The sequence below is a fragment of the Pieris rapae genome, chromosome 20, assembly GCF_905147795.1.
Source record: "Pieris rapae chromosome 20, ilPieRapa1.1, whole genome shotgun sequence".
NCBI classification, from domain to species: domain Eukaryota; kingdom Metazoa; phylum Arthropoda; class Insecta; order Lepidoptera; family Pieridae; genus Pieris; species Pieris rapae.
The window spans coordinates 8,648,539-8,670,293 of record NC_059528.1 but is presented as its reverse complement, the minus strand read 5'-3'; the positions used below and the strand labels follow the sequence as shown (position 1 = coordinate 8,670,293).

Here is a 21,755-nt window from a genome sequence, read left to right as displayed (position 1 = left end):
ATTATTTATATATTTGTGGAAGCAATATGTCCTTTGGATGTCGTTTATGGCTTTAAATAATTTAATTAAACCAAATTTACATTCCTTTACACGTCCCAAAGAGAACGCACGAGCCGCTGACAGCGCCAGCCGTGACAACATTTTGAAACTAAAATAATCATATGACTCGAAGTCGTCACTTTTCCTTCAGATATTGATTTGCGCCTTGTTCTCGCTTGCCGTCGCATAGTTTTTGTGTAATCATCTGGAATGGCGAGTCAAACACAAGGGATCCAGCAATTGTTGGCAGCTGAAAAGCGTGCTGCAGAAAAAGTGTCAGAGGCAAGAAAGCGTAAGTATTAAAAGTTTAACAATTACTTGAAAAAAATTCTATGAACGTTTTTCGTTAAGGTAGGCAACTACAGTGAACAGTGCATATTATTCTAATCATAGTTTTAACAACTAGTTAGCCTTTTAGTAAGTTTGTAATGTTAACAATGTATAAAATATGCATTTGGGCATTATAATCACATGATTGGGCGGAACTGGGTTAGATAGCATACCATTACCGTAGGTTTTTTTTTGGTATTCAACCTTTTATGGCAGTTTGTATCCAGTATACTCATGCCTTTCTATTTATAGCTTCATTCTTTGTATTGTAAGAAACCTACATCTTTAATATTTGGTTTAATTAAGTAAAGGTACTTATACAATAGAGATCTCATCAACTCTTGATGAATCAGGTCATCTCATGGATATGTCATGTAACTAATATTACAGGCAAAGCGAAACGCCTAAAGCAAGCCAAGGAAGAGGCCCAGGATGAAGTTGAAAAGTACAGACAGGAGCGTGAAAGGCAGTTCAAGGAATTTGAAGCCAAGGTAAATCTTTAAATGTACTTTTAATAACAAGTAAAATTATATTCTGATGGATGGTATTGGTATTGGACTTTAAATATAAAATTAATTTAAAGAGAAGCTTCAAAGATTATGTTAGAAAAAAATTAACTGTTTTGATCAATCATAGTAAATAGTGCCTAAACTAAAGCATGATTACCAAGATAGAAAAATGTACCATGGGTGCTTCACTTTTTCCATGATCTGATCAAGTGACATAGTTAACTATATAAATTTCAAATAAGTTCAATTTGCTGTTTCAATTTTGTTTGGGATTTAAGATTTAAATAGGTATTAGGCATTATATAATAAATACAATTGATGATTATTAATTTTTCAACAACACCATTGAAGCATTTCTAAAATACAATATATCTAAATCTCTGTCTCTTACAATATTTGTTATTTATTGTAATATACATAATCAGAAAGGAAAAAATACTTATATACAAAGACCATGACTATATAGACTAGATTTTTTGCATATTGTATAACATAAAAAAAATATTATTATATTGTACATGTAAAGCGGTACAAACCCATTCAAACATTTGTTTTCAACAAGAATTATTAGTTGATAGATAATGTCTTGATAGGTAAAAATATATTAAATTTACTTTTCAGCATATGGGCACAAGGGAAGGTGTTGCAGCTAAGATAGAAGTAGAGACCAAGGTCAAGATTGAAGAGATGGTCAAAATGGTCCAGACCCAACAGGAAGCTGTAAGTATTTGATATGTTTTCCTAGTCCATGATGATTTATTTATTATGTTTAGCAGTGTCTTATGGTACTAATGCACTTAATTAATTGTTTTTCTCAGCTGAATGCTGAATCTCAGCTAATAACATAAAATTGAAACTTTCAGGTTATTCAAGACATTCTTCAGCTGGTATATGACATCAAACCTGAGTTACATGTCAACTACCGCATAGTCTAAGCCCTAATGTTTTGCCTCAAATAATTGCTTATAACAAGCACATATAGTCTTTATTGTTGTTTATATTCCGTAGCTATTCGGCGTCATTAATACACGCGTCCAATGTCAAATCTTACAACTTGACCGTCGACGCCTATTGCTGTACATACCTAGCTTGATGTTGCCAGTTAATGTTAATCACTGGATAAAGTTATTTATAAATCAGCTCGATATCATTCCATAATACAATATTGGAAGACCGATGAGAAACAAAAAAATTGTATGTTATTCAATGTTGTATGTTGAATAGAAATATATATTTAAAATAATAATTTGGAATGTTTTTATTTGTCTTGCTACAATGTAGTCCTAATGATTACAAGTGTACAGTATTAGAGGAATTATATTGCATATTGATGTAACAATTTATTGTTTTATTTACTCTTGTCTGTTGATCCAGTCTGGATATTTTAACTCTGTATTCCTGTAAATAAATTTTTTTTTTAATTATCACTTTCCTACATTTTCTACATCTACCATTATAAACTGTTATGTTATTCTGCCTAATAGCAATGCAACACTGGTTAATGAAAATGTATATAATAATTATTGAACAAGGAAGAAAAATTCCATGACAATACAATCCAAATATTGGTGTTTGTGCGTGATGAGCAAAAGTTATCAAGCAAAACTTACGTAAGTTTAAATGAGTTTTCACCGATTGTGTCTATCCATGTTGTGACAGCTCCTACTGCAGAGAAAACAGCTGGCTGGTCCAAGAGGTCACAGCGTTTGGAGGAAAAAGAGAGAATTCCTACCAGTACCCCATTCAGTATAGCTGGTCCACCTGCATCATGCTATAATGGGAATAGAAAAACCCCTTTGGCTGTAATTTCTAAATTTAAGTGTATTAGAAAGGTTCATCGTTGCAAAAACATATTTCGGCGTGATTAATTTAAAAAAAAATTGTGTTAAAGTCAGAAGAATATCTTGGAGCTGCAAAACCTCATATTAATTTAACAATACTTACATTGCAAACATTCTTAGCTTTTGTAATATATCCAGCACAGAAGTTTGTACGAGTCACCAATTCTCTGTAAAATTGGATATAATATCTAAGTCTTATTTGCCGTTCATAATTGAGAGAAAGAGACGACCGAGATACTTTAGTTGATAGATGAACAATTGAAGACGGTGTTGCATGTTCTGTCTTATGTATGGATACGATAGGTATAACACTGAGCAAGCTATGGGCATAAAAATAACAGACAAATTTAAAGAAAATACTGTTCAACATGGGTGAAGAGGCATGTTTTTAGGATTTGCTGTAAAGGTCTTACAAAAAGTAGTTAAAAAAATAGATGGTAGTGTATTATCATCCGGGTTACTTTACTTATTATTATTATACTTTAGTCCAAAACTATTAACGTAAGCTATTTTATACCTCCGGCGACCACATACATAGTCTGTGAATAAAAAATATATATGAACAAGACAAGATAGTACGCTTCTGAAAGAGAGAGAAATATATTACCGGCCATATATTTCTTGACAATCGGCTAAGTCGTATATAGGTAACTCCAACTTTTGCAGTAACACTTGTCCGCCGAGGCCACCGATTCCCTTAAAACATCTTTTTTTTATAAAAAGTCCAGAATATTGAAATACAAAATGTGAGCCCGGATTAAAAATGGTGTTATATTGATGATTAAATATTATGGTCGTATAAGAAAGCTATCTATTTTAAAACAATCTATTTAAGTAACTAACCAAAACCGAACCCCATCCAAGAAAAGTAATGACACTGTCCGTAGGTACAATCCTTTCTGTGGCATAGTCGATCTTGGCAACTTTACTTTTCATTCTATCATTGGATATATTTCTATGTAATCGGATCACTGCGAAATTAAACTCAAGTGTATCTGGCTTGTAATTGGGGTGAAAGAATATCTCCGACACCCGGTATATCTCTCCGCCAGATGTGGCATTTGAGGATCCCAATCGGATTGTTAGCATCTTTACGTATTCACGGAAAAAACGATTGTTGTATTGCCTGAAAATAAAACATTATAAAAACAATGTATAATTTGAGCTATCGATAATATAGAAACAATTTTTGTAATCTTATTGGATTTAAGAAATATTCATAAATACATTATTTTGTAGTTTACGGCAAATGTGTCGAGAGTCATGAAATGCGTAGAAGTCGTGGTAAGGATTTTTAGGAAGCTTCCGCTTTAGGAACTGGTTGGTTATAGTAAATAAAACTCCCTAATAACTTGTCGAGAAGAGGTGAAGATGGAACTGAGTATATAAGAATGTATATTGAATATCGAATGAATATAGAATGAATAATATTTTACGAAACTAGGTACATTTGTATAAAAAACTTAAACTATCCTTAAAAGTAGTAATAACATGTTAACTTAAAACGTTCAGGCAATACGCGCAGGGTGTGGTCGAAAGGGATCTTTCGCTACCTGACTCGTGTTTCAACAAAAGCGAGGCGCGGCAAAAATTTGACCCTTTTCTGCGCGCAGCGGCTGAAGCGTTCGGATGTGCTCTCTTGAGATCATTCGATATGCTTACAGCCTATGCGACAACACTGACAAAACTGTTCTTTTCAGAACACACTTGTATCTTACGCAAACGTACATCTGTTCTTTTCAGAACAATTTATTCACGTATCAAACGACATAACGTAAACAGCTAATTTGGTCACCTACAGCTTTATCTAACAAAACTTACAACTGTAGACAATGTGCAGCAGTCAGGACTCTGTCATTGGCGATGACCGCAGCGCCGCACCAAAGTTGCTTGTTGACAAGTAAAGCGGCCAAAAAGGGATACGCTTCAATAGAGGCTACTTCATCTGCGTTGTAAATCCGTCTAAAGCGCCTATCTGGAGTTTCTGAAACTTTATAGAACATGTTTAATGTTTATAACATTAGGATGACGTAGTTTTGCTCTTTCGCGAATGCCTTAAGTCGCATCTAAATACTTAGAATAAATAAATTTTGATTGATTGATTGATATCATAAAGATTTTCCATTCATGTAGAATTCAGAAATCCTATGTGTTCCCAATTCATGCTACTTCTAATTAATTTGCGATATTTGTTTTAAAATAAGCGTTGCTTGACATAGTAATTTTGTATGATTATTTCTCTCGGCCCTCTTAGTCCGAGATCCCACTGCAGGATTGGTGCGTTCATCGAGTTTTTGTTTAAAACCAAATTTTTATGTTTATTTATAATTAGGAGAATATATATTTACTAGGTTGCCTATCAAAATTTGGCCGCCAATATTTTTAATTAAATTATTGTGAATTGATTTTTGGTAAAAGATTACGTTCATTTAATTTTTAAATAAAATAACGTCTACATCGTGGTAATTAATATGAAGATTCTAAAAAATCACGGTTGCCGTTGCGCACATGGCCGCACCTCTTTGCAGCCAAGTTTAAACAGGTATGATTTCGATATATTTTTTCAAATTCAAATTCAAATTCAAAATTTATTTATTCATGTAGGTAACAATGTACACTTATGAACGTCAAAAAAAGAAATATTATATGAATTTAATTTTACATTTACTGCCAGTTCTCAAATCAAGGGCGTAGAACGGAAGAGAAGAACTGGCAATAAACTCTCCGCCACTCTTTTTAATCGCCAAGTTTTTTTTTTACACAATGCTTGTAAGGAGCTGCAACCACTACACCATGTTCCATATGACATATTGAGTAATAAAGAATAAAAAATAAAAATTAAAAAAATTAAAAACAAAGATTTGACCTCTATCAGCAGGAGGCATGGTGAAATAGGAGCACGCACTTACGTACTCGTGAGAACAACACGCAAAGACGTAGTATAAACAACTAATATCACCGCAAACACGAATTCAAGTACGACCAGTCACCACAAGTAGCACCCGTTCACGAGTATGACGCATGGCCAGCCATTGGCCCCCTCGCCATATTTTAGGGAGAGAGACAACCCGACGCATGGACGCCGCCACAAGCAATGACATTTGAGTGAGCATGACGATCCTTGAAATGTGCACTTGGCTACACAAGAAAATAGTAATAATACTAATTATACTGAAATAATTTGATACCACATGAATCACGGTTTGTTCCCACTTTACATTTAAAAAAAGTCGTAGATGTCGACGATCGCCCCATAGTCTGAAAATGCAGCCGAGAGATTCTGTCGCGTTACCTATTTATACTGAAGCAATTTATATCCAAGCACTATGATCGTTTAAGTATTCATTTATATTATAATAGGCCTTAGCAAGCAGTTTTACTTTAGTGTACGATTTAAATTTATTGATTGACAATATTTGTATCTCACTAGGGATTTTGTTGAAAAAACGTATGCAATTGCCTTGGAAAGAATTACTCGTTTTATGCAGCCTTGTGGTTGGTGCACTAATTTTGTCTTTATTACGAGTACTATAATTATGGAAGCTACTATTCTTTTTAAAGATATCTATATTTTTCCGCACATACAAAATATTCTCATAAATGTATTGACTTGCCAAAGTTAAAATATTTAATTCCTTATAATATTTATAATATTTATATATTTATACTTATAATATTTATACGTTTATAACGGATATCTATTAATTATATGTCAAATTGAAGCTTATTTTTTTTCTATTAATTTTCATATAAGGGTGCCTAATTATATCTGGCCGCAAATAAGGGTTGCTGGCGGTTAAAGATGATAAATATTTGAGGTAGAGTGAAAGAGAGTTAACGCGTAACGTCATTTGTCAGACAAGGACAGCGGTTGCCGACTGTGCGACGCTTTTAAGCCATTGCGCATCCAAAATCATTAGTACAGTCAATTGTAAATAAATGGTTATAATATTTATATTTTTTTTTACGACGAAACAATAACATTAGCGAGCACTTTTGGAATTAAAGTCGAGTACATTGCTTTTTTCGTTACACAAAAAATACGACTTCATCTTTATCAATTTTATATTACGTTAATTAATATAATAATTTTTAGATGCACAAATAAAACAACAATGTAAATATAAAACGTTGTTTACTACGAACTTCAAAACAGCGTGGATTTTCCGTTAGAATAAAAATGCCACATCTGTTCAGTTGAGAACACTAACATTCGACGATGCGCAATGGCTTAAAAGCGTCGCACAGTGGGCAACCGCTGTCCTTGTCTGACAAATGACGTTACGCGCTAACTCTCTTTCACTCTACCTCAAATATTTATCATCTTTAACCGCCAGCAACCCTTATTTGCGGCCAGATATAATTAGGCACCCTTATATGAAAATTAATAGAAAAAAATTAGCTTCAATTTGACATATAATTAATAGATATCCGTTATAAACGTATAAATATATCGAAATCATACCTGTTTACACTTGGCTGCAAAGAGGTGCGGCCATGTGCGCAACGGCAACCGTGATTTTTTAGAATCTTCATATTAATTACCACGATGTAGACGTTATTTTATTTAAAAATTAAATGAACGTAATCTTTTACCAAAAATCAATTCAAAATAATTTAATTAAAAATATTGGCGGCCAAATTTTGATAGGCAACCTAGTAAATATATATTCTCCTAATTATAAATAAACATAAAAATTTGGTTTTAAACAAAAACTCGATGAACGCACCAATCCTGCAGTGGGATCTCGGACCATCTGTCTTCTTTGCCGATGCGTACGGTATGTCTACCGATTCAAATGTAATGACGTGGAATAAGTGATACCTGTATCTTATTTCCATAATAAACATATTTTATTTTATACAAATATCAAATGGAAGCTAGATTTTGTCGACTGGAATATTCCTTCTACTACCTTGATCTAATGTAGTGAGTTTATTTGTCCGTGTCGACTTCACTGGGTACTCTATAGGCAGACCATCATACTCCTGCTGTGTCATGCTCTTTCGAAATATATTCTCTGATTCCACTAAAACAATACTATATTTTACATTTGAATAACTGTGCTAACAATTTAATTGCGGAAGGTAGAAATCACGCTTGTATTCGTAAAAAAGTGAAACTGTAACAGGCTAAAAATTTGTGTATTATTTCTTTATTTTTTTTATAGTCTTAATAATTTTAGATTCGGGAAACTTCATATATTATGCTATGAACTGCTATGCAAATGTTTATGTGCTTGTATACGACTCCTTTTTGCTATTTTTTTTTGAGGTAATAAAGGTAGATAGGTAATTTTATATACTAGCTACTTACTTTCGTCTGAATCTGTTTCGCAAATACTTTTGCGACATAAAATCGATACGAAAAGAATCGCCCACAGAGACATTTTAAGCCTTAGTATTTTATTGAACCTTTTTGTGTTTATCGATTCAATATCGATAAATCGCGTAGTAGTCCATGAGCTACTTAAAATTTTATTGTACCTCTCGATTAGATATGTTTTTATAAATCAAACAACTCAACAACACACAAGTGATTTATTAAAGTCAATGCCAGCCGTGCCCATGAGCGTATACTGTGGAGACAATCGGTGCGGTGTAAACGGTTCGGATAATTGGTGCGACGGGGGCTACGACCAGGCGAGGGACCGAATAGCCGTGGTTGATGACGCTAGACGTGTAGACGCCCGGCGCGTGCGCTGTGGAAGAAACAAACTTGTACAACCGTTAAGTGGTGCGATTACGCGCGGTGGCGCAACCTCCCATAACGCGTTGTTCTCTTCATGTTTCCCTTCACTGTAAAGGGAAGCTACAGTCAGTTTTTAGACCGCTTTAGCTAATTAGTCTGTCGTAGAGAAAGCTAAATGAATTAATAACTAAACAGATTACATTTATGTATTCCTGCCATTTTTAAGTCCATCGGGCCTGCGCTTTGAATTGTAATCCTCATAACTCCCTTACAAATTACATATTATCAGTTGCTTTTGATTTAAAGTTTCCAAATAACTTTGCCCAGCTCTTAAACTATTAAAACAAAACATGTAGCTATGATACATATTATATATATATAATATTAACACTCACCTAAGGTAGTCAATCCCAGCCCAAGGGGAGTTGGGTTAGCTACGGATAAGCCTACGAGGGCCAAAACAATTGCCACCTGAAAATATGCAGTTTTCGTGAAAATTAAAAAGTACCTACTTAATGAACGCATATAAGAATTATTCTTAAATAAATGTATTTGAAAGGATTTAATTTCGAATAACTCAAGATTTCCACTCGTTTTAAGGCTTTTAAGCAATTTCAGAGAGACGAGTGAATTATTTAATTAAATAAATTCTTGTTTACATCATTTGTACTCGTGTGACATATCATCGCATTCTTCTCTTTCTATTGATAAATATGTGTAGGCAAATTTAAAAATTATAAGCGAAAAATATTCCTTTTGGATAAAAATGGTTCACCAAATTAATATAGAGAAAAAATGAACTTACCGCGCACTTCATTTTTATGTATTACGCCACTGAAAACGTTAAACACTGATTTTCAGGCAAATGCATCGTCCTTTATAGACGTGTGTCACGGTTGGCCGCCCGCGCATCCTTTGTTGGTTATAAGGTATCAGTTATAATTTACTAATTAATATATTAATTATTAGAAATCCCACCTTTAGGTATAAAGGTGAATGATCGACGGTAGCTATTGAAATAGTTTCAAAAGTAATTACCACACAATATTTTTTATGCAACAACACGAATCAACAAATACGGATATTAATGTCGTGTAGAATTTTTGCTTGCGATAAACTTTGTGATACCTGAAGATGAACGAAATGACAATTCAAACCTATTTTTCTACATCCCAGAATGTATATCTATCTATCTTATTAAATAATAATAATATTAAATAACTAGATATGACTTCGAAAATATTTATTTATTTCCAGTAAATTTTCCTATCTTAACAGTTACAACTAATGCGATAGAATTCCATTATATTACCCACACCAACTAACCTACATACAAACATTAAAAAATTAAACTTAAATTCGTAAATCTTATAACTAACAATATAGTATATATAATAACTTTTCTACATACCGTACCTACTCAGTTACCTTGGTTTTAATTCTCAGTGAAACTGTGTCATCAGACTCGATATACCTAGTCCAACCAAAAGTTTTGTTACTCCATACCCAGTGTGCAAGGCACTGCAATCCTTTATTTTTTAATACACCATTCCATATTGTAATTAAATTATTAACACAGAAAATGTGAAATGGCAAAATCGAAAGTAGTTTTTATATAAAAATAATATACGTGTTCCAAATTCAAAGTAATAAAATGTTGAAAAAAAGGAAATTTTGTATGTACCTAACAGCATTACATATAACAGCAGATTAGTTATGTCTTATATATCACCATGTTTAACTAGCGGCCTGTTATTTATATGGCCTGTAAATTATATTCAGGCTGTATTCGCATTCAGCATTTGTAACAAGAAATCAAAAAAATTGAAAAAAATGAAATATTTAACATATTTCTTTATTATATTCTTTATTTAAAATAGCACTTATTAGTGTTATAACGCTTACATAATGTTACGACACTCCTCCATACTATTTTTATTAATCTTTGGAAAACATCATCAAATTTGTTGTAATCCGACGCTTTATTGACAGTTTGGAGGCAAGTGGAAATAAATTGAAATGAACAGGATAGGCAAGTAAGGTAAAGTCATCGATTCGAGTCATTTGCCTAATGTATCATTCGCTAGTTGAACGGTCGCTGTGCTGATAATTAAGGAGACTAAGCTGTTAATTGAACAGCTAACTGAGCTATATGGCTGCGACATCATTGATCCTAATTGAACTTAAGTCGTATCCTGTTGTAACTAGATATTACTATTTGCATATTAAAAAATGAAAGAATGTAAAAAATAGCATTTATTTTAATACAAGAAAGAAAATGAATAAGCTTTTTTAAAACAAGTTTAAATTAAATTTTAATTAAAATAATAATTAAATAACGTCACTTCTGGCTTAATCACTGCACGAATTATTTCTGAAAAATATACACTAGATTATTTAGAATAAGTCATGGCATTAAAAGGAAAATCGTTAAGAATCCTGAGGATATTACCTTCCATCGGTCGTTGTCATAGTCCCAACGCGAGGAAAGCCCATCAATCGGTGCAACGCGTAGCTCGAGCATTCTTCGAAGTTGAGCCTTCTGAGATTCCTTTGAGAACGAGCTCGGCAGAGGTTCCCATACTGTAAGATGTTAAACGACAACTATAATATCACCTAATAGCATATTAAAGTAAATGAAGATAGATTGCAACGTAAGACTCAAGGGAAAACTGTGTGGCGTTAGCTTGACAATCGTTTCGCCAGTTTGGACTCACCATAATGGCGGGAGAACATGATCATCCAAAAGGTAAAAGACGTAGCAAAGAGCGCGCATCCCAGACAGAACTTCCACTGACCGGTGGGCGCTTGAAACTCTGCAAACGTCTGGCAGAAGGAGGCACGATACAGCGCCTTCTTCTCTTCGATGCACAGAGTGCGCCAGTCACACTTCTCTCTGTCGCGAAGGGCCTAGAGGACAAGGGTGGTATGAAAAGGGAGCAATTAGTACCATAGTAGTGGTTGAACATGACCATCCAGAAAGTGAAGGAAGTGATGAACAGCGCCCAGCCCACACAGAACTTCCACTGGCCCGTCGGGTGCTGGAACTCCGAGAATGTTTGGCAGAATGACGCCCGGTATAAAGCCTTCTTTTCTTCGCAGCATAGTAGCCGCCAGTCCCCCTTCTCCTTCTCACGAAGAGCCTAGATAGCATAAGGGCTTAGTGGAAGCGGAATCTGTTAGCTGTTGTTTGTTTGTGAAAACTAGATACATATATATATATATATATAATATATATTTATTAGCTTAGATATTTTACAAAAATTTAAGTAGGTCACGATTCCGTCAATAATATTGCTTAATTCTTTTTTCTAATGTTACTTTCGAGAAAAAAGTGCATAGAAAAACTCAATCAAAAACCGCTCTGTTAAGGCGGCAGACAATAGCGATCTCTGATATACTCACACAGATATCTCTGGTGTTCTCTTTAAAGCGTACAGCAGGGAACGGGAAATGGGCATCATCCTTGTAATTAGCCATACCATTGACCCCGTGACCCACCCAGTCGCGGTTACCTATACGAGAACAATTGTACGTCGTTCTCACTGTGAGGCCGAATGCTCCACATTTTATTGGCAAAGAGGAGAAATTCGACAACATTCCGGGGGTCAGGAAGTCACAACCAGTGACGTTACGTCACTGATATTGAGTTAGTTTTTTATTCAACTTTGCGTAAATGTTAAAGAGTTCTTATGTATTTGTCAAACTGTTGCCTATATCATATTCAAATCTATTCTCGTTGAAGATTTTCATTAGAATTAATACTGCATATTATCTTGTAGGTAAGTTTTTCACTCTTATTTTAAGAGTTGGATAAATGGGTTACCTCATCGGCAGCATATATTTTTTAAATAATTCGTTGTGGGAAAAGATAGTTTCGAAAACCTTCATTTTTTATTGATCTTTAAGTTTGTCATGAAGAACTGTAGACTTGAGACAAAATCACTTTTCGACAGGCGTGACCCATTTCCGCTAAATTGATATGGGAATGACGTCACGGTCCACGATCACGTGATCGTTTTCTCAATTTGCATTCCTAGTAGAAGACGAATGCCTCTATGTTAATAAATAAACCATTTGGAAAACCACATAAGGAAATCCTTATGTGGTTTTCCATATACATTTATCTTGTGTAACACACATTTACTATAAATATTTCGAAACAATTGTTATGGAAATAAAAATCAGCTATAAAGTTTTAGATTATTTTATGCCATTTACATTTCACAACATTTTTAAGTGTTCAATACAGATGAATTAAATGTATCAATAAATATTTTTAATATATTCCAAGATGTACCAGAACAAAATGATTATTATTTTTGTAGCGATGTTATTAACGGGATATTGCTTAGAAGAAATCCCAAGGAGGGATGATATTCTTAAAACGGAAGTCATCGTTCAAAATACGATTAATAGTCTTTTCTCGACATTGAAATTGAAAAGAATTCAGGAAAGACCAAAGATACTGCAATACACCACTTTGCATAAATATTTCGCGTCACTATCATTGCAAGATGATCACAACTTGAAGAAAATTCTACAACTAACAAAAGCCAATAAGGAACATAAATTTTATAATGGAACTGACTTTATAGCCGTTATAAATGAAATAATAAATGAAGATATAGTAAACAGAATAAACGTGGATGACATTAGTGTGATATCGTATATTGAGAGATTTATTTCTAGATTAAAGAAATGGAGAGAAATTTATGCACCAAAAACCATTTATGTCAATATTAATTTTAAAGTCCTGGAACATTTGCAGAATACAGTTAATAAAAGCTTTGATTTTAAAAGTAATGATAATCTCATAACGAGCGACAATGAATTTTGGGGTTTGTAACATTGACTTTTAATAGTTAACAGTAATCCTGAATGCAGTTTTAAATCAGTCTTAGTCTGATCTGCACCAATATTTTTCAGAACCTGTTGGATTGCGCATGATAGCAAGATATTAATATTATTTATCCTTTCTCACACAACGCAATTGCTAATTTTCAGAGCCAAGTGGTCGACGTATTTACAAAGGACAAAGAACCAAGATCAAATATTTCCCATTCATGGCTAGTGTGCACATTTTCAACAACTTCCATTGCGCTGGTTCCATTATAAAATCTGACCTCATCATCACAGCTTCATCGTGTTTGCAACTGTAAGCCACTTATATATTTTATAAAAGAGGTGGATTCGATTGATTTGGTGTATACATTTGTAAGGATTCTAACAACCAAAACCTTTTCGTACAGAGCCTGGAATAACCGTCTTTTCCGAGAAAATCCAGCATTCCTTTCTGTTCGAGTCGGTAGTTCCTTCTATAGTGGAGGTGGTGAGGTCATACCGGCATTGGAAATTTACTTTCATCCTGGATACGACCCTAAAAGTCTTAGAAACAACATCTGTATCGTGCGTCTCGTTCGCCGTTTGAATTTCAGAAAACGAAATAAGAGAGTGAAAAGGATAAACATAGATAGAAATCCTTGGAACCTACCAATGAACACTCCTGGTGTCACGATTCTTGGTTGGGGTGCGAAGGGAGTAAGTTCAATTACTTTATGATCAAGGCTAATAGAAATAATGGGGTATGGTGCATTTTTTACTTTTTACACATAAATAAACTGCCTATAATTTCAGAGTAGCGGTATAGTTTACGATCCATGGAAAAATATATTGTCATATTCGATTTTGGATATTTATCCGTTGGCAGACTGTCGCGACGTGTACTCTAGGTTTGTATAATTAGTGTTCAATTAAAAATCTGTTGTTTAATACTTCCAGGTATATATTATTTTTTATTTAATATTATTGTTCTCAGACGGTATGTGACACGAAAGCATTTTTGTGCTGGTTTCTTGTCCAAAGGAGGCGGTGCATGTAATGTACGTATTATTTCACGTAATTTCTGTAGCTGTTTTAGTGTCGACCTTTTTTATAAGGCAAGTGGAAATAATTCGATAATGTAAGTCTATGCTAATTTATCTGAATGTATCTCTATACCTATTGAGGTTGTGTATCACTGTTTTATTTTTGACTCCGTACATTTTAAGTTATTTCGTGTATAGCGTGACGTAGGAGCACCGGGCGTGGTAGATGGTAAGCTGATGGGAGTGGTAAGCTTCGGCTCCCCTACTTGTGGGACTCCGGATGCCCCCACCGTGTTCACCAAATTAGGATACTACACCGACTGGATAGAAGACGTTATGGAGAAGGTATTAGGATTTAATTAAATTCATTTATAACTACCCAACTAACTTGAACTAGAAATACCATTTTAAGAATTGGAACTCTGTTTATCACTCATTTTATATGTATGTTTTTGTATATTATGGTAACCAAGTGTAAATAAATATCATATATTTCAGCCCGTTCCTGTTTCGTTGAAGCGAACAACAAAGAAACCATTATTCGATGTTTTTAATGTTATACCTATGGAAGGACCTACGACGACCACATTCAAAATACCGCCTCTCACAGGAAATAAGTTAGACCCTATATCAATTCACGACATCGACAAAACATTGAGACATATAGACGAAAACCTGTTTAAAGAATTTGTGTCTACAATGTTCACCAGCAGTGAAATCGATAAATACCTACAAATTATTAGACAAAAACAGAAACTAACAGGCAATGTTGAAAACAAAACAGCGATAGTTAACGTTAGTAGTGATTCTTCTATTGATAAAAGTGATGAAGTATCTGTAACCAAATCTCCAGATTTTGACGAAGCTGTAGTTAAAGCAGAAGATATTGAGATACAAGGGACGGAATCTGACAATGACGATGAGCGAAATTCTCAAGTACAATCACAAGAATATCAGAGGAGCGAAGAAAATCAAGCAATGACAGACGAATCCAAAGTAGAAAGTGATATAATTCAATTCATGAAAAATATAGATTTGAAAAAAATTATTCAAGAAGAAGTAATGGAATCGCCAAAAGCGGGAGATGAGGAAAATAATGAATCCTTTTTAAAATTAGCATACCTGAATGATACTGATAAAACAGGACACGGTTATAACCTAGACGATAATGATGGATTAAGCCTTGTAGGAGATAATGGATTCGAAGATATGACAAGGTCAAAACTCAAGAGCCCTAAGAGGGTTTTGCCTGAAAAAGAAGTTTATGGTTTACTGTCCGATGTTATTGAAGAGGAAGTACAAAATAAATTAGTAAAGGGTTTTAAATACTTGTGTTTTTTTATTTTAAATACTACTACATAGTTATATCTTTAAAGAATTAAAAATATACACACATTTTGATGTAATAAGTAAACTGTAGTTCTAAATAATATCTGTCTGCAAGTATTGATTTTTATGTCAACTAGACAATTTGAAATTGAGTTTGACGTTTAAGTTTTTACTGTGAAGTGTGAACCGTGAAAAATCGAATGTCCATTTGGATTCTCGGAATACAGTAGCTAAAAATTTTCTAAAGGAAATTAGCAAAAAGGTAATAATACTTTAAACATTACTTTTTTTTAAGCCTTTGTAGTGTACTGTGCTTATTTATGTATGATAATTTGAAATTTAAGTCTAAGGCACCGCAGGTGAGTGTCAGTTTTCATTTTTCTAAGTGATTTTGAAATTGGAATAAATGCGTTGAAGCAATCTTTTCCGGTATATTTTTCGACCTTTTTTTGTAATGTTTTGCAGTTGATTATTCAAATAAGTTTCTATTTATGTCAAATTCAACAATATTTATTTTTCATTGTTATGTAACTGACGATCGATTACCATAACCTATCAATTCTTATCAACAACACCTTTGAATTAGGAACACCTCACTCTATGTCGTTGTAACAGGTGTCCTGGTTTTTGGAATGAAATATTTACAGAACTTATCTAGAATATATTTCCTTATTATACCCTTACAACTGCTATATACTTAACTGGCTATATATTGTATATAAATATTTTTTTTACCTGAAAAACCTATCTAATCCTCTCAAATGGTGTTAAATCATAAGTTTTATAAACCAATAATCACCACAAATATTTTTTTTTTACAAGGATCTAACAAAATCTCCGTAAATTAGGAAATATTGCTAAATTTTTAAATTAGAAATATTTTATTGCTACCAGTGAAACCAGTGAAAGAAAAAGACCCAAAGTCATTAAAATTATTTTTATACATATAAATATTTATGAATTAAAATAGACAAATTATAATTATTTCTTTCACTTAGACTTGTGTAAGACCCAATAATAGAACCATAACAACATTTCATTTTAGCTACAACTAAACAGATAATACAATGAAAATATCTCCATGTCCTCCAAACCATACATTATATACATACATACCCAATTTCTGATAACTATTTAATATTATATAGGCAAGTTGATTTTCCTCATACCTTATTACAAATTGATGCCATTAAAACATATTTGAGCTTTACACTTTTAGTTAGTTAAGTAAGTTAGTAGTAAGTAAGTTCTTGTTCACTATTTGAAATTTGCGTTGTCGTTCTAGCAAAATGGCCAACCTCCTTATGCGTCAAGCACTTATTAATGCAATCCGTGTTCCGGTTGGTACCCGATCTGTTAGTGAATTAGCTAAGGTAAGTCAAATTCATTATTCAAAATGTAGGTGTGCTCTAAAATGTATATATAGTTATTTTATTGTAAAAATGTTTACAAAATATATAATACAATTATATAGATATTAATTTAACATAAAGAACAGTAATAAAGTAAATCTGTATTTAATTTATGTAAATGTTTAATATATTTCTAGATTGGGAACCGTGAGTGGGTAGGATATGGTTTCAATGGACAGCCCAACTATGTCGACAGGCCTGACTACCCTTTGCCTGCTGTCCGATTCGGTGTAGAAACACCTGATGTCAAAGTAAGTTTAGTAGTTTTTTTTAGAGAAACTTGAATTTAAGTTTAGATTATGTATTAAAATGGATTATGCTTTCCCTATACATATATGTATTGTTTATGAATAAAATAGACATTAAATTAAATTAAATTTAATAAGATGTAATGTAATGTATGAAAATTCTTAAAACAGGCCCTCCGTGAAAAAGAAAAGGGTGACTGGCGCAAGCTTACTATTGAAGAAAAGAAAGCACTCTACAGAGCATCCTTCTGCCAGACCTTCGCCGAGTTCCAGGCTCCAACTGGACAATGGAAGGGAGCTGTGGGATGGGCACTCTGTTTGGCCTCATTGTCCCTTTGGGTGTACATGGGAGTTAAAATGTTTGGTAAGATTTTTTATCATATGGTAATGTGATCTCTTAAAATGAAAATTACTGATTAGGACGTACAAGAAACATGTTTTGCTGTTTGTTTCGAAAAAAAATTTGATGACAAATTGAAAGGCCTATAGATGTATACTGTTTTATGTTTTCTTTTGTGCAAGGGAATGTAATGTGTGTGTAAACTATTTAATAAAGATTTCTTTATTATCACATTATTTTATACTTTGAGTTGGTCTAATTTGTCATGTCTATATTAAAACATGATGATTTGTTCAGGGTCTTATTTCTATCCGTGCATCCAAATCTATTTCAATTGAACATAATTTAGAACCTGTACATTTAACAACTGATTTCGAATATTCACTGTGATTTCCAGTATACAGCCCACTTCCGGAGTCCTTCAGCGAGGAGTCTCAGAAGGCTCAGCTCCGCCGTATGCTTGATCTCAAGGTCAACCCTATCGATGGAATGTCCTCCAAGTGGGACTACGAGAACAACCGCTGGAAGTAAATGGTATGATAATGTTCTCTATTAAATCAGATAATATGTATCTCTTGAACAATGAGCTAGTAATATCTTTGAAGATGTTCCTTCCGAGAATATTGTAATACTAAGATTTTTTTGAAGTAATTAAGCATTAGAACTTCTTATTTCCATAATTCAGTCTGGAGTCTGAAATTTTTTGACATTTGTGTCTGATCGTATCGTATCACATCACGTAAAAACTACGTGCTTTGTATTTATATAAACAAAATGTTTTTGTACCTGTTGGAATGGAAGTATGGAAGTTTTCAATCATCTTCAGAAAGGAGAAAGATGATGTTTTTACTATTAGCATAAAAAGAAAAAAACCAAAAAAATATAATACTCAAATTTTTTATGCATTAATAGTTAATTTCCTGTTTCAGGTTGTCTTAATGCGTTTCGTGGAGGCTGGTGTAGTGTAGACAACGTTATCGTAAATAATTATATTATCGTTCTGTAAGATATGCAAATAAAATTGTGATTCCATCAAGGTGTTTTCTTCATTTATATTAAATAACTGCAATATGTATGAAAAACTCTTAAAATATAATTTTATTTATTTATAGATTTCTTAATTATTATTTTACAATGATTTCGAGACAAAATGAGAACTTACCATATAGTACAGCTTGCGAAGTCTACCTATCTTTTAACTCCCTAATGGCCTTTTATGCTACAGGTATACACTTATTACTGATAGGGGTTAAATTTATTATTATTGATGTCCGCAAGACGTGAATGAAATGATTTGTTAAAAAATTGAGTGCCTCATAATCCTGTATAATATGTACCCTTTCTTGGGGATTTATTACTCTTTCAAAAATCATAGTATAAATTAATTATTTGTACGTTGTATTTAGAGAAGAGGGACGGGACGCACAGAGGCGTGCCATCTTCAACAGACATCGTATTATCTATTTTTTTAAATTTAATTCAAAAAATAATTGAATAGGTTTAGTTAGAACTTAGAAATAATTGTTAAATTACAAGGGTGCGACGAACAGACGAAACGGCTATTTCATGAGCGAGAACCATAAATGCGAACTTTATAAATAAATGCTTGGGGTTAAAATTTTGTAAAAACTGCAGTTAAAACAACTTTTATAGTTTATTGTAAATAACGTCTCAACATAACCACTGAGCATAAAAACAATTTTACACGTAACGTAACCTAGATTAATTAAATCACATTCATTATCTATACAAGGAAAGTAGGCAAACAATGTCGCATACATGGCATTTATAAAAAGCTTACCTACGTACAGGATAGAGAAAACAGATTAATATGAAATTTTTTGCGTATCAGAAATTAAATGCACTTACAATAATGCCATGCCGCAGCACTAAAATGAAATAAACATACAAAATTGATATGGAAATTATGATCTGCTCGTTCTGATGATCAAGTTACAGCAGTAGAAGTTAAGTCTAACTTAACTAGTATTAGAAATTCGAAAAGCATTGCTTCCTTGTAATAAGTGTGCCTTATAATTCGTGGTTACATAGGAAACTAAGACATAATGTCATCTTAATAGATCGTAAGGATGACAAGATAAGTGTTTAAAATTTAACTGTTATACTATATTATTTCAATTAATTAATAAATGTTCCAAACATTTTTTAATTGAATTCTATTTTAAATTAATTATAGTTAACAACATGAGATAGAAATAGAGTATGTACCAACTACTAAGTTTTATGAAGAAACGAAAAACAAGAGACGTCGAATATCCAAATATATCACGAACTCTTTTATATTTATGAAACTGATTTAGGTACGTTTATTTAAATTAAATTAATTCTTACGTATAATAATGATTTTTTTTTGATAAAACAAAATTGGCAGTGAAGAATCGTTCGGACAATTGGATTGTTAATTAAGGAATAAAGTGTAAAAATAAATAATGAATAGTTATCGACTAGAAAACGTTTGTTACACAAAATATACACAATATTATCTATGACAACGATATTTCTCTGTAATACATAAATACGACATCTATAACATGGATTTTTATAATATAATTTTTATTATTTTTATAAAATCTATTTGTTTGAATATTTTTATTAAAATCTAGCAATCTATGTTTGGTACTTCATCACTAAACATACATTGTTGGGCAAAATTGTATCAGTCACGATGATTTACACAAAAAAAAAAGAAATATCCATTATATAAATATCCTTAATCATCATGACTGTGACGCGTAGTAGAAATAGAATTTATTTTGGAATAATCTAAAAATATTAAAGCTAAGTTACGATGACATTCAAAGCGACATTGAAGTAAGGAGGTACATATAATTTAGACACAAGTAAGTAGGTACGACGTACGCTTATGCTTAAATATAGTACAACATTTATACCTTATTATAATCATAAGAAAATTTTCAGAGAGCGTCGAGCTCAAACATAGTTTGTGAAAAAATAATCGAACACGAAAATATGTCGTAAACTGGAGAGATGTCAGAGTAAATAATAATAAAAATTTAAGTCAGACCGCTTCCATACTCTATAATGTAAAATTATTTCCCATTATTTATTTTAAATACCACAAATCTTTTTTCGTTTTTTTCACAAACTATTGTTATTACAATTCATTTATCTAACAATAATAATACATCAAGGTAAAACACTCAAATCCACTTCTCATTTCTTTCAAAACTATCAATCTAGTAAAATAAGTATTAATATTGTAAATATGCACCATTTCAATAATCTATTCGTGTAAAATAACGGTGCAAGGGCTAAGACAATTTGTTTACTAACTAATTGGAATTATAATATTACATATTCCATTTGACAAACGATTCTGATAAAGAAGTAACCTCCAACGTTCGTTAATCAGACGACCAAACGAAGGTTTTACAAGATTCAAATTAAAATTCTTTATAAAGTTATTATTTTTGCCCTTATAGGTTATAAGGACGGGGTTTTTTATTATTTTGCCATTATATGGTATATAAGCAAAAGTGATTATGGATTCAACAGAAATCAAATTATTGCCGAATTTTATAATGATAAGTTCATTTCTAACTAGTGTAATTTATATACAATATACATATATTATTTAAAGGTGTAACGAAAAACCCGACTTTGACAAACCGACGTTTTGTGAATTTTTCATCCAAAATATTAAAGACAGTTTTCCTTTTTTTTTTTCTTGTAACACGCTTTACCTTCAATGTGTCATAAGGTATACCTTATAAATAAAAATAACACCGAATAAAACTTATATTCATATAATATTTGTTATTTTTTTAAATATTCACGTAATTTCCTTTCTTATATCTGTAAATGACCATAATTTCTTAATACATTATCAGAACTGTCATTTATATGTATTAAAAAAAGTATTAGTCTTTAGTCCCGGAATGGAAATAGTCCCTCAACGCCTGTGTCCCAATCTGCAACTTCAACGGGACCAAAACATTCGTCAAAGAACTGCTCCAGGGTCTTATATAGATGGATCTGGGATTTCTCGAAATTGTGACCCTCATCTGGGTAAACCTGGAATATATATATATATATTGTTAAAAATCGCATCACGTGACCTAAAATCGATATACGTCGTAGTGGTTTTGATGATCAGAAATCACACA

At 32.6% G+C, this 21,755-nt stretch overlaps 7 protein-coding genes across 10 annotated transcripts in view; 4 read left to right on the top strand and 3 right to left on the bottom strand.

Moving 5' to 3' along the window:
• The first annotated feature begins 172 nt into the window (after positions 1-172).
• On the top strand, positions 173-2,217 carry LOC110994103 (V-type proton ATPase subunit G). The gene is made up of 4 exons (XM_022260603.2): positions 173-331; positions 760-860; positions 1,500-1,598; positions 1,742-2,217. Exons 1-4 carry the CDS (start codon positions 250-252, stop codon positions 1,811-1,813), a joined length of 354 nt encoding a protein of 117 aa, XP_022116295.1. The 5' UTR covers positions 173-249; the 3' UTR covers positions 1,814-2,217.
• LOC110994101 (trypsin 3A1-like) lies at positions 2,180-8,180 on the bottom strand. Of its 2 annotated transcripts, none has more exons than XM_022260602.2 (8): positions 8,037-8,180; positions 7,636-7,749; positions 4,541-4,703; positions 3,563-3,845; positions 3,327-3,415; positions 2,823-2,886; positions 2,489-2,649; positions 2,180-2,276 (listed from the first exon to the last, which is right to left on the bottom strand). In XM_022260602.2, exons 1-8 carry the CDS (start codon positions 8,107-8,109, stop codon positions 2,231-2,233), a joined length of 993 nt encoding a protein of 330 aa, XP_022116294.2. In that variant the 5' UTR covers positions 8,110-8,180; the 3' UTR covers positions 2,180-2,230. The 2 variants fall into 2 exon arrangements, with proteins under 2 accessions (XP_022116294.2, XP_022116293.2); XM_022260601.2 differs by having other exon boundaries at positions 4,541-4,709; positions 8,037-8,178.
• Positions 8,181-10,676: 2,496 nt separating this feature from the next.
• Positions 10,677-12,172, bottom strand: LOC110994099. 2 transcript variants are annotated; one of them, XM_022260599.2, is made up of 4 exons: positions 11,817-12,172; positions 11,362-11,554; positions 10,864-10,994; positions 10,677-10,785 (listed from the first exon to the last, which is right to left on the bottom strand). In XM_022260599.2, exons 1-4 carry the CDS (start codon positions 12,009-12,011, stop codon positions 10,780-10,782), a joined length of 525 nt encoding a protein of 174 aa, XP_022116291.1. In that variant the 5' UTR covers positions 12,012-12,172; the 3' UTR covers positions 10,677-10,779. The 2 variants fall into 2 exon arrangements, with proteins under 2 accessions (XP_022116291.1, XP_022116290.1); XM_022260598.2 differs by lacking the exon at positions 11,362-11,554 and adding an exon at positions 11,129-11,321 and having other exon boundaries at positions 11,817-12,170.
• A 467-nt stretch (positions 12,173-12,639) lies between these two features.
• On the top strand, positions 12,640-14,112 carry LOC110994116. The gene is made up of 3 exons (XM_045632701.1): positions 12,640-13,252; positions 13,419-13,569; positions 13,664-14,112. The coding sequence occupies exons 1-3, from the start codon at positions 12,706-12,708 to the stop codon at positions 13,971-13,973; spliced, it is 1,008 nt and encodes a 335-aa protein (XP_045488657.1). The 5' UTR covers positions 12,640-12,705; the 3' UTR covers positions 13,974-14,112.
• Positions 14,113-14,402: 290 nt separating this feature from the next.
• Positions 14,403-16,076, top strand: LOC123690048. The gene is made up of 3 exons (XM_045632549.1): positions 14,403-14,623; positions 14,777-15,609; positions 16,073-16,076. Exons 1-3 carry the CDS (start codon positions 14,516-14,518, stop codon positions 16,074-16,076), a joined length of 945 nt encoding a protein of 314 aa, XP_045488505.1. The 5' UTR covers positions 14,403-14,515.
• Positions 15,752-18,639, top strand: LOC110994098. The gene is made up of 6 exons (XM_022260597.2): positions 15,752-15,869; positions 16,893-16,980; positions 17,157-17,270; positions 17,439-17,631; positions 18,005-18,141; positions 18,537-18,639. The coding sequence occupies exons 2-5, from the start codon at positions 16,897-16,899 to the stop codon at positions 18,136-18,138; spliced, it is 525 nt and encodes a 174-aa protein (XP_022116289.1). The 5' UTR covers positions 15,752-15,869; positions 16,893-16,896; the 3' UTR covers positions 18,139-18,141; positions 18,537-18,639.
• Positions 18,640-19,242: 603 nt separating this feature from the next.
• Positions 19,243-21,755, bottom strand: part of LOC110994106 (inactive dipeptidyl peptidase 10) — a 229,690-nt gene continuing 227,177 nt past the window's right edge. For both annotated transcript variants that reach the window (XM_045632689.1, XM_045632688.1), the window contains exon 19: positions 19,243-21,663. In XM_045632689.1, coding sequence (XP_045488645.1) covers positions 21,517-21,663 — 147 coding nt within the window. In that variant the 3' untranslated portion in view covers positions 19,243-21,516. The remainder of the gene's footprint in view (positions 21,664-21,755) is intronic.

Bases quoted from the DNA above. Each gene is read 5' to 3' on its own strand.
- LOC110994103 (XM_022260603.2), top strand. From the start codon at position 250: ATGGCGAGTCAAACACAAGGGATCCAGCAATTGTTGGCAGCTGAAAAG. The intron at 332-759 runs GTAAGTATTAAA...CTAATATTACAG, and splicing joins AGTGTCAGAGGCAAGAAAGC to GCAAAGCGAAACGCCTAAAG. The intron at 1,599-1,741 runs GTAAGTATTTGA...TGAAACTTTCAG, and splicing joins TCCAGACCCAACAGGAAGCT to GTTATTCAAGACATTCTTCA.
- LOC110994099 (XM_022260599.2), bottom strand. From the start codon at position 12,011: ATGTTGTCGAATTTCTCCTCTTTGCCAATAAAATGTGGAGCATTCGGC. The intron at 11,555-11,816 runs GTGAGTATATCA...TATGCTATCTAG, and splicing joins AGAACACCAGAGATATCTGT to GCTCTTCGTGAGAAGGAGAA. The intron at 10,995-11,361 runs GTACTAATTGCT...AACATCTTACAG, and splicing joins CATGTTCAACCACTACTATG to TATGGGAACCTCTGCCGAGC.
- LOC123690048 (XM_045632549.1), top strand. From the start codon at position 14,516: ATGGGAGTGGTAAGCTTCGGCTCCCCTACTTGTGGGACTCCGGATGCC. The intron at 14,624-14,776 runs GTATTAGGATTT...CATATATTTCAG, and splicing joins TAGAAGACGTTATGGAGAAG to CCCGTTCCTGTTTCGTTGAA.
- LOC110994116 (XM_045632701.1), top strand. From the start codon at position 12,706: ATGTACCAGAACAAAATGATTATTATTTTTGTAGCGATGTTATTAACG. The intron at 13,253-13,418 runs GTTTGTAACATT...GCTAATTTTCAG, and splicing joins GAGCGACAATGAATTTTGGG to AGCCAAGTGGTCGACGTATT. The intron at 13,570-13,663 runs GTAAGCCACTTA...CTTTTCGTACAG, and splicing joins GCTTCATCGTGTTTGCAACT to AGCCTGGAATAACCGTCTTT.
- LOC110994101 (XM_022260601.2), bottom strand. From the start codon at position 8,109: ATGTCTCTGTGGGCGATTCTTTTCGTATCGATTTTATGTCGCAAAAGT. The intron at 3,846-4,540 runs GTAAGTTTTGTT...TTTTATTTTCAG, and splicing joins GCTGCACATTGTCTACAGTT to GCAATACAACAATCGTTTTT. The intron at 3,416-3,562 runs GTTAGTTACTTA...AGATGTTTTAAG, and splicing joins TTGGATGGGGTTCGGTTTTG to GGAATCGGTGGCCTCGGCGG.
- LOC110994098 (XM_022260597.2), top strand. From the start codon at position 16,897: ATGGCCAACCTCCTTATGCGTCAAGCACTTATTAATGCAATCCGTGTT. The intron at 16,981-17,156 runs GTAAGTCAAATT...ATATATTTCTAG, and splicing joins CTGTTAGTGAATTAGCTAAG to ATTGGGAACCGTGAGTGGGT. The intron at 17,271-17,438 runs GTAAGTTTAGTA...TTCTTAAAACAG, and splicing joins TAGAAACACCTGATGTCAAA to GCCCTCCGTGAAAAAGAAAA.